The sequence below is a fragment of the Setaria italica genome, chromosome VII (genome assembly GCF_000263155.2).
Source record: "Setaria italica strain Yugu1 chromosome VII, Setaria_italica_v2.0, whole genome shotgun sequence".
NCBI classification, from domain to species: Eukaryota; Viridiplantae; Streptophyta; class Magnoliopsida; order Poales; family Poaceae; genus Setaria; species Setaria italica.
In genome coordinates, this window is record NC_028456.1 from 14,707,301 (window position 1) to 14,718,485 (window position 11,185).

Below are 11,185 nucleotides of genomic sequence, written 5' to 3' on the forward strand. Positions count from 1 at the left end.
GGATTTTGGAAGGTTCTTCACTTACGCAAGGGACAACAGGTACGTTAACATATTTTTTTATCATCTGTCTCAGACAGACTATTATGTACTATATATGTAATGCCAGAAATTTTGGAAGGTTTCAAATTAACAAACTGTAGAGAATTAGGAGTTGACAAGGACAAGGTCGCATACATCCTAGCATGCCATCCGGTTTTTCAACCTGAGCTATAGGGTTTCCAACGCCATCATTCAACAGATATAGCTTTTTTTAATTCTCTAAAGAAACGTCAATACATTATTGTATCACAAATGGTATGAAGAAAGGTTGTACTGAACCACGCTTCATTTGCCCTACGAAAGTTAAAACAATAATATTGTATTGCACCAGTCATTATATTCGGTAATATACTACTCCCTTCGTCTTTCTTCAAATCTATATGTTGATGTTTGGAATAAGTTTTTAAACTAATTAATTTATCAGTCATAAATATTACTCCGTCCATCCTAAATAATAAGTCATTCTGATTTTTTTAATGTTCATAGCTTTTATTATGCACATAGATATATACTATGTTTAGATATATAACTAAATCTATGAAATTAGAAAAATTAAAATGACATATAATTTGCAACGGAGAGAGTATATATTTAAAGACAGAGAAAGTGAGGAAAAAGGGGGGGGGGGGGGGGAGATAGAGGCTGAAATAAAGTTTCAAGTACTGGAAGCATGTCACTCGTGTAGTGTCAGCTGGTAAATTGTTTTTTCTTTTCTGAAATTTTGGACAAAGAGAAATTACCACTAGCCCAGCAAGTAAAAGGTAAACCATGCAAAATCGCTGGTTTTTAAGCTCCTCTCAATCATCTGACGGATAAAGGTTATTATGCATTATAATATGTTATAATTTTTGGGAGATTAAAAGAAAATTTAGAGAATTATGAGACAAGTAATCTAGCTACAGAACGAGTTCAATGGACATTCCAAGACCCGGGTTTTCAAAACTTGTAAGGTCTCTTCCCATGTATTCAACAGATACCACTTTTCCTTTAACTCCAAAGAAATTTCAGAACATTACTAGATCAAAAACAGCAGAGAAGAAGTTCATACTATACAAAAGAGAAAAAATATATTTGACATATACAACTTTCCCTATGGGAAATTTAAATTGCGTGCAGCCATATTTCCCACCTCAGCATTACACTAGTCACATAAAGGCTCACTGTATAGTGTACAATGTTTCTGTTTTCAATATTTTCCGTGGTCAGACAACACAATCTAAGGCCCTATCTTTCCTTTTCTTTCGTGAAAAGAATCCGAATCGAAAGCATTTCCATCTGTGTTCGTGTTGTACAATACTGTTAGCATATTAAATAGCTGCATACAAGTATTACCAACAACAGAACCAGGGAGTTGTGCCACTGGAATCTCCATCCGGAGGATTCGATATCATGTGAATTGACAGTATGTGTTGCGCCCGTCATGTCATCCTTAACTTTAATGCTCGATGAACCTGAAATTACAAGCATATGAACAGGAAATAATAGGCAACACATCAGTACTATTTTTAGAAATTCAGATGAAATTGTCTTTAACCAGAAAAAGAAATAAAAAATAAAAAAGGAAATAACTGTAGATGAAGTTTTGTCCAAAACCACAAAGGTAATGCCAGTTGACGGGTTAGGAGAATATAAATTATCATATGCTGAGCTCATGGTTCCCAGTTTCATGCAATATATGTTGGAAATAATCAAGATTTCTAAAAAGAGAACAGCAAACTACAGCTGCAAGCTATTATAAAATGAACTAAGAAAGAGCAGGTTTTAACGTGCTAGCACTTACAGTTGTAGTCAGTCCACCCGATGACTTGATTTTCCAAGTCATAGACAACCAACTTGTTTGAAAGAACAAGATCTGGAAGAAAACAGACAATAGCATAAAAAAGACAACACTTAAAACAAAAAGGATTTGCTAGTGCAGTGCAGTGCAATGCTGACCTCCCATAAGCACAATGTCCTTTCCATCTTTTGATTGTGATCCACCATTTTGGAATCCCACGCAGTATACGTCATTCTGCTCCAACGAAAGAAAAATGTGGATCATAAGATTCATGACCACATACTTTTCATGAAGCACTCAGAATCACTGTCATTTCAAACAATTGTTCTGCTAGAATCCAAAATATCAAAAATAGATTTTTATTAACAATCTACTGGCAATAACTCTTAACTATATGTCTGTCTTCTACTGTAGAATATGCAGCATAGAGGCTTTACTAATTTACTGAACAGAAGTTTAAATGTCATGTACCCATTCAAACAAAGGCTAGAGAAAGAATTTATATTCCTGAAGGAGAAGAGCTTCCAGCCACAAACATTTAGAAAATGTATATACATATACAAAGAAAGGTCGGCCAATTTTTATTTATATAAGCAGGCGGCATGCAGGTGTCATCCATTCTCGCAATATAAATGCGTGATATTGTCCTTTCCCCTTCTCTACATCGTGGATGAATTTCAACATTAAATTTTTAAGTGCACATAAAGCTAGATGTGCTATATGTGTACTTGTATTTTGCTTTGGTTGTACTCTTATGTGACCACTTTACTAATTTTGAAGCAAAGTACTAACGGGTTATGATCATGGTCAATTGTGTAATTCCACAGTTTGGGAAATTACCACCGTACCATTAGTGATGTTGCACTTTGCTGACATTCCATCTAGTGTCTCAATGACATGTAGGGACCAGGTTCCCAGCTGTCATTTGACATAGCTCGATAGCATTTTGGCAAAGCAGGTTTCACTAGTGATATTTCAGCAATCTTTCTTTAGTTTAATATGATATCTTGATCCAAAAGAATATATCTCTTGAATTAAACAAAATTATTTCTCATCAAGGACAAACAGACGCGATATTCAGAACCTATCGGAAAGAACAAACCAGCCTGGAGGTTTGATATAGAGTGCTTTAGAAACTTTTGGAGACGGAAATCCTGATAAAGAAACGATGCAACTAAAAAAGAATGGAATAATGTAGTGCTGAAATTTGTTTGTGCCACTAGCTGCCTCATATATTCTTACAGACTTAATTTAGTTATTGACATTTCATATTTGTACCAATGACGAACGTGATATTATTATTATGAAATGTGTGTTTTAACCATTCATCTTGTGCTTTACACAAAAGGGAGAAAGGCATATAAGGGCACTGAAGCCACATTAAAACAAGTGCTTTAAGTTATAATATACTGAAGCAATGCCAATGGGCGAATAAAACTTTATCTTGCAAGAATATTCACGTTACCCCATTTGCGAAAAAGTACTCATGTGGATACACATGCAGTGCAAGATCGTCCTCAAAATGGAAAGTGATAGTTGGGAATCCATCATCTACACTGCAGGGAAATGAAAACAACAGTTAAAATAATAATCATAGCAAGAGAAAATTATCCACAGACTGGTGATTCCTGTTTGCATCAGTTCAAATGAAAACAGAGCAAGTATAAAGAAAGGAGGTTGTCCATTCATGAAAGAAGTGTGGGAGGGCATTATTGATATCAGAATTTCAATATCATGACTATAAGAATGCAGCATCGAAAAAATAATTAATAATTGGTATTCATCCAACTGTAGTTATATTGTGTGTAAAGTGTACCTTCCAGAGTATTGGAAACACAGAAAATCTTGAACATTATGGAATGTTATATCCTGATGCTTGTTAAATACCTAAAATTGGTTGAGAAATATAGTATGTAAATAATACACATCATCCTCCATCACAAGGGGGGATAAGGCACGGGATCTTTGTCATACCGCAAGCATGACTTCTTTGAAAACCAATTCTGGAAGGTATGTCAAGGTTGTACCACTGTCGATTATGGTACCCTTTTTCTCTCCTGTTTCAAAAACATGAGCTGGGAGCTGTAATGTAGTACCACCAACATCGATTGACTTAAGGTTCACATTGTAGTGCGGCCTGGAAGGTAAAATTATGACAGGCTATGAGCAAGATATAAATGAAGTGAAACAGCCAGCTGCACTGCATTGAACATCAAGTAGGACTAAGCACTATGTGACAAAAACTGTGCACTCATATAAAGTTTGTAATAATACCATTGATAGACTTTTAAGGATTTAAACTCCCAAAAAAAACGATCATGTGTTCAAAGAGGCCATGAGCAAATAAAAATAAAAATAAACAACAGGAAGGATCACTAGCACAATGGCATTGGTGAAACATCTGCTTGTAGAATGACATGAATGCAAGTGATACCAGTATAGCACATTTGTCTAACAAGCAGGCAGATCTTCTGATAACATATATCTTTCTTTTCTTCGTACATGCTATATTATCACATTTTATTCCATACTTAATTTATGTCCAGTTCTCATATCAATTTTTTTCTTGTTAGTTGGATACTAAGCAAACTGCCTAATCCATGATTGTCATTGGGTCAGCAGTCCGCACCCACATCAAGCTCTTGGACACCAGTTAATCAAGAAGGTTAACATTTTAACATTTTTAATCATGCGGAGCGAACAGTGTGTGTACACTATCTTGTAAGGTTTCTTGTGAAATAGTAATGCATCAGCTCTCCATCATTTCATAGAACAAGTATGATAGGACTGGGGCGATTCCTTTTCTTCTATTTTGCTTGGTTTCATGTTTAAATCCTAGCAAGCACATATAATATTTTTTCAGAATCTATATCCATCCGAACCCTTAGAAATGTCTTTAACCACTCAAATTACAAATCAGTAGATTTCCAAAAACATGCTTCATTTCCCCTTGGGACTGACTGACTACAATGTAATACCACAGTATACCTTGATGCTGCATATTAATGGTGGATCAAATAATGTTATATGGGAATAAGTTCAAAGGCAGCTTTTTGTTACTGGGATCTCTGGATGGAGCAGGATCTGGAGCATTCAATTATTTTGTTGGGGGATGGGATGGAACAGCAAGATCAGTGGATACGACATATGGAAATGTTCCATTGAAATGTTGAGCAATGAGATTCAACTTCCACACCACAACAGCGCATAAAATTCTCTAATCACATACGACAGATAGCTAAAAGTAATTGTAGTCGGTCTTGTAATAAAAGATTAAAGTTGTGGTTAAACTAAATTAATGATGATCATTCTTTATTTGTCAAGCATATGATGACCATAAACATAAAAGATACCATTCACATAACTATCCCAAACATGCCATGTTGCAGCCACTATTTCAAAGGACAGCTGAACGGCCCATGTATAGGGCCTGATCCTACAATAAGCCACCTAGGCATCACAGCCGTCTAGCCTCTAGAGACTTATCGCCAGCAATAGCATAGCACGCCTGAGAGAGCTAGGAGGGATGGTGTCGCCTAGTGCCTAGGCTGCCTAGGAACCCCTGCCACATGATATGTGTCATACTGTCACCTCATAGAAATAAAGAATTTGCACAACCCAATACAGGATAAACCAACCCATTTGTATTATCCCATTAATATACAACTCCATCCTCTAACCAATGCCTGATTCCTTTGTTTGCAAACACTTGGTCACTTTGGACTGCCACCTTATTAATCACTCCCTCTATCCATCAAAACTTGTCGTCTTGGACATACATCCAGCCAAAATTGGAAACTTCTCCTAGCAATACATTTCTAAATATTTGAACTGGAAGCATGCATAAATGTATGTTTGTCTTGAAAAAAAAGCTTTCATAGTATATAATTGTATTGGGTTTCATAAACATATTATAGTAAAAAACACTTGGTCAAAGTTGTGTTTTGAAACGTCATGTTTTCATGACCGCACAATGTATCCCCACTTCCTATCGTCCATGATGGGTGCAAGTTAAATCAGATCACCGGTTTGGGCCATATTGTAAAAAGAATGATTATAAGTAATTGTGAATAGGTCAGGAGTGGTGGATATTCCTTAAGAACCTCTCCAACAGGATATGTAAAACTGGTGACCTAAAATCAGTTTTAGGTATAGGAGAGAGAAGGTTTCGAGATCATTTTTGTGCTCCTCTCCAACAGCATACCTAAACTGGGATACCTATAAAGTTTTCTGAGAATACTCTTAGATTGTAGGGGATTTCGTAAAAAGGCCAAGACACATAAAAATTACTGAAAATTACATGTTTTAATGAGGGGCTTTTTGCAAAAGGTCATGTCCACGGCAAAATTCCCTTTCTTCGTCTCGTTCGATCTCGCGCCGCCGTTCTTCCTCCGCGCATCATCGCCCCCGCCTCCTCCTCCCCTGCGCCCACCCCCTCCTGCCCTCCCCACGCCCGGTCACCGAATCAACGCCGGCCATGCTCCTACGCTGCCCTCTGCTTGAATCAGCGCCGGCCCCTGCTCCTCCTCTGCGAATCGACGTCACGCACCTGCTCCTCCGCCGCCCTCCATTCCAAATCTCAGTCGTGCCCCTGCTCCTCCACCCCCAAATCAACGCCGGCCCTTGCTCGTCCACCTTCCCTTGTCCCGAATCGATGTAGGGCGGCTCACGGAGGTCGGGGCGGTGCTCCAGCGGTGAGGCGGCAGGCACTGCCGGTGGGTTCGGCGAGCGGGGACGGTCCTTGAGCTCACCTGCCCAGCGGAGCTTGCCCGCCCAGCAGAGCACGCCTGCACCCGCGGCGAGGCTCATTCTTGGCGATTTTGGCGGCGGCAGGATTCGCTAGGGCGGCGCGACGGCGGGATTCGGCCCGAGTAGCCGCCGGCAGGAGGCAGGGAGGAGCCCTCGTCGGTGCGCCTCTGCGCACTCAAGGGGTGCGGCCGCGCGGGAGGGGCAGCGGGTGGCCAGCGGCGAGGTCTGCAGCGGGTTCCGGCGAGCTGCACCCCTCGAGCGCCGGCGGCGAGGTCTACAACGGTGGCGGGTCGGGCGTGGAAACTTCCCCGCGCAGGTCGTTGGGCTCTCGCGCGCGAGGAGAAACAATATAGCAATCCAGTCTCTGGTCGGTATATTTGCATATAGATAAATTTAAGCCATAGCCCAAAAAATTTAGGGACAGCAATCCATATATCCATATAGCAAAGCTGTTAGAGCAGTTTTTTTTTTTTTGCTGTTTTTTATCCTAGCAGTTTTTAGGGATAGCAATCCATTTTACATAAGCTGTTGGAGGTGCTTTAATTGATCAAGATATGCTATTTAAGTTTGAGGAAACAAGACAGTGTCATCATGGTTAAAATCTGGACTCAGTGCCTCAGTCACAAATAAAAAACAACAACAAATAAAAAAATAGTCATTAATTGAAAATGGTGGTCGTATGGCACAAATATGTACAGGCAAAGAACTAGAAAAATGGTGACTTAGTAATTAATAAAAGTCAACTGCCACGACAATTAACAAAAGCATCATCTCGACCATGTTGAACTAAGGTTGTAAGATTCCTCATTGCCGTCAATCAGATTCCAAAAATTAATCCGGCATGATACTTATTTTACATAAACTTATAAAGAGGCATGGAACTTCTCCTTGAAGTCCAACAGGAGCTTTCAGTTAGGCAAAATAACAGTGATTATCCATTTTGTATTGCATCATATACAGAAGCAACGAGATGGTATCCTACCAATAAAAACATAACACACGGTGCAAATAATGTCCTATCACATCTTTTAGGCCTTTAACGCAGAACTGTGGCGTCACTTTTATGTCTCTTTATACACAAGTGTGATAAACCAAGTCCTGAAGCAAGTTTTACTAACTGAACATTAGCTAAAAGAAAATATCAACGTAGAAGACAATTCCAGAAAGGTTCACCATGAGTGTAATGCAACAAAGATAATAATTAGTACGACAAGGTTAAGATACATACATGTCGGCAACCAACGGTGTTGTTTTTACTTTTGGCTGCACCACGTTCCCAATAGCAAAAATTCCACCTCCTTTTATGGTATCCAAGCAATGAGCAAATACCTTCTTAACTTTACCAGCAGCAGCTAGCTGTGATAGCATCGATGTATTTGCCTGGCCAAAACCAATAATTCCGTCAAGGGCCTGGTTTGAAGTTCCCAAATCCCCACCTTGCTGAGCACCACACCTACGAAGGAAAGGAGAATCATTTATCCCCACTGAAGTTTTCAGCACAATCAGCACATGTTAATGATTTGACCCTGTCTCCTACTCAGTTCCTCTATTGCAATCTTATTAACAAAAAAACGCGTGATTAATATAGTAAACACAACTGCAGAGTCCTTGATACCTAACTTTTCAATGAAGTAGCAGCACAAACACACGGCCAGGATACACACGGCCAGGATAAAGGGCAAAGTATACAGCTTGTTTACTGAGCATAAAAAAGTCAAGCTCATGCCAATAGAGGAATATTAGCTAGCTTTGTGGCAATGACCAAGAATCATGGTAGAGCAACTCCAGCAGACCCTCTAAATAGCCCCCTATACCAAGTTTAGAGGGTCAAGTAAAAAAACACACTCCAGCAGGTCCTCTACTTGTCTCCCTATATTGTCTTCCTATTTTGGGGAAGCCTCCAAATTTCCCCCTCCACCCTCCATTCCTAAGGATCTCTAGGAAGCCCTCTATCCATGGGACTATTGCTAGAGTTGGAAGCATTTTTATGGCCCTCAAGAAATAGAGAGAACCTCCATTTGACCTTTGGGATTTGATTTAAGAGATATTGCTGGAGTTGCTCAACGTAATAACATGTACATATCCTACCTACAGGGATTGCCACACAATGGAAGTGGATATATAGGAATAGTTGCACATTGTTTCCTTTATATACACATCATTTAATTTGTGAAATTATTCAGCATATACATCTAATGTTGAGTACATTTCCAACATCTTTGTGCTGCCGAACGTTAGCTCATATGAAAACAGTTGTCACTCAACAAACCGAAATGACGACTCACCCGAACGTGACGCTGCCATTGCCACGCTGCGTCTGCCCGTCCCCAGTCACCTGATCGAACTGCAGCGAATCGGTGACGAAGAACCCTGTCGTCGAGCTGCCATCGCCGTACATGACTCTGTACTCGCAGGGGACACTGGCGCTGCAACCCGGCAGCTTGCCCCCATGGGCGGCCAAGCAGAATCCCTGCTCGCACGACACCGTGCTCCCGCTGGAGGACGCCTTGGGGTCGTAGAGCGTCAAGTCAAACTGCACAGGAACGCCCACACCACATGTCACATATCGAAGCGAACAGGTAAATCTGCAATTGAGAATTTGAGACCCGGGAAAAGGGAGCGGAAGTGGGAAATGGTTAGGTACCCCGAGTCCGCTCTTGCGGGGGCATCGTTCGCAGGAGATGCAGTTGACCCAGAGGATGTCGCTGCCGGTGTCGACCTGCACGTAGTAGCGCTTGGGCGGCGTCCCGAGCTTGATCTCCGTGAAGTAGAGCCTGCGCGCCCATCCCATCCCGATTAATAATCCCCACAGCCAAATCAAGCACCCACCGCGGGATCTCCCCAAAATAAGCTAGCGAGCTAGCTGTACGTACCCGGTGTCGGTGGGGAGGCCGAGGCCGCCGAGCGGGACGTCGGCGGCCGCGAGGAGGCGGCCGTGGCGGCGGCCGTCGTGGGCGCGGAGGGCGGTGATGTTGCCGCCTCCGGCGGGGAACTTGCGGCGCACCTGAAAGACGCCGGTGGCCGCGGGGCCGGGGTCGGAGCTGGCCGCCGCTGCCAGAAGCAGCGGCGGCAGCGCGAGCGCGGCGAGGAGGAGGGCGGCGCGCGGAGCCATGGGTTGTTGCTATCCCTTGGCAAGGCAAATGCCGATTCGGAACCGCCCTGCGCGCAGCAGCGAACGACGACTGCGGGCGGCGGGTATTATTCGTGGAGCGCCCTCCTCCGCGGCTCCTCGTCCCTCCCCGCGGCCTCGGAGGCTCAGCTTGGGAGGCATTTGTGTGCGGGGGAGGGGCAAGCAAGGCACCGGAAAACGGGGAGGAGGAGGGGACGGGGAAGCTGGAGGAGGGGGAAAGCGGGGCGGCCGCGCTGGGGACGGAGGATGGGGGCGGGCGGGCAAATCGCCCCGCTCTTCGCGGCCCCAGCCACTGACCACCAACGTTTCTTTCCTATTTCTACCTCTAGCTCCGGTCTACTCCTTCCTCGTACACTACCAGAGTAGAATAGCGATTACTCCCTCCGGTCTTTTATTTATGGCGTTTGTATTGCCATATACCTCCTGCGTCGCAAATCGCAGGGCGTTTTAGTTATTTATTCATAGATATTATTATATATTTGGACATATATTATATCTAAATGTATAATAATATTTATGAATCTAGAAAAATCAAAACGACTTACAATTTGAAATGGAGGGTGTAACAAACATCATATATTAAAAATTAAAGAGGAGCAGTTCCAAAAGTTGAGGCCTCCTTCGAAACGAAGGAAAGACAAACAAAAATTATAGGATTCTTGTTCCTATAGATTTAATTCCTGCAGCAGCTTTTGGTTGGAATGAGTTGCATGATTCCTTTTCCTTTTGATTTCATAGGAAACCATAGGAGAAAAAAATCCACTCAAACCTTATTTGAAATTTCCTGTGCACAAGGAACGAGGATAAGCAGAAGGTAAAACGATGTCTAATCAAAGCATGCACTTGTCATTTGTGCCTAATCAAAGCATACCAAATTGATTAATCAAAATTTGCACCTAAAGTTCCTTTAAAATTCTTGTGTTCTTCCTACACCATCCAAACACCTTACCCTACACAATTCCTATGGTTTTGATTCCTTTGTTTTGCATATGCATTCCTATCCTATTCCTACATTTTTCTTATTCATATGAATTTTCATTCGCTTGTTCCAAAGGAGGCCTGAGTTCTCTTATGCATGAAAGATCAAAGAGAATCATGGGAGGTTAAGTTGAATATGCAAAACAGATCAGATGTTGAATTGAAGGTTAAGTTTTTTTTAAGGTTGAAGGTTTTAAAATCTAATAGTCATATTCTTGTTGAAAGCTCTTCTTTTTACATGGGAGGCATTATTCTTCTAGCTTAGAAGTTCAACTATTGAGATTTCAAGCTCATAAAATAGATTTTGCAATCTAACATTCCTCGAAGCTCCAAGCGCCTATCCTAGAGCTTACGAAATCTTAGACCACGTTAGAATGGAGAAGTAAAAGAATGTACATATTTGGAACACTGGACTTTTAAGAAAATTTGGAGTTTTCCTTTCCTATGGAAGTGTCTGCTTCCATTTGGAACACAGGACTGCCATCATCCGTTCATGAGGAAAGGAACCGGCA

The 11,185-nt window shown here is 41.7% G+C and overlaps 1 protein-coding gene across 1 annotated transcript; it reads right to left on the minus strand.

Moving 5' to 3' along the window:
- Nucleotides 1-1,041: 1,041 nt before the first annotated feature.
- Nucleotides 1,042-9,967, minus strand: LOC101786905 (aspartic proteinase-like protein 2). Its single transcript, XM_004975225.4, has 10 exons — nt 9,439-9,967; nt 9,210-9,339; nt 8,851-9,098; nt 7,794-8,018; nt 3,791-3,953; nt 3,633-3,703; nt 3,282-3,372; nt 1,975-2,050; nt 1,820-1,891; nt 1,042-1,490 (listed from the first exon to the last, which is right to left on the minus strand). Exons 1-10 carry the CDS (start codon nt 9,675-9,677, stop codon nt 1,339-1,341), a joined length of 1,467 nt encoding a protein of 488 aa, XP_004975282.1. The 5' UTR covers nt 9,678-9,967; the 3' UTR covers nt 1,042-1,338.
- Between the last annotated feature and the right edge of the window lie 1,218 nt (nt 9,968-11,185).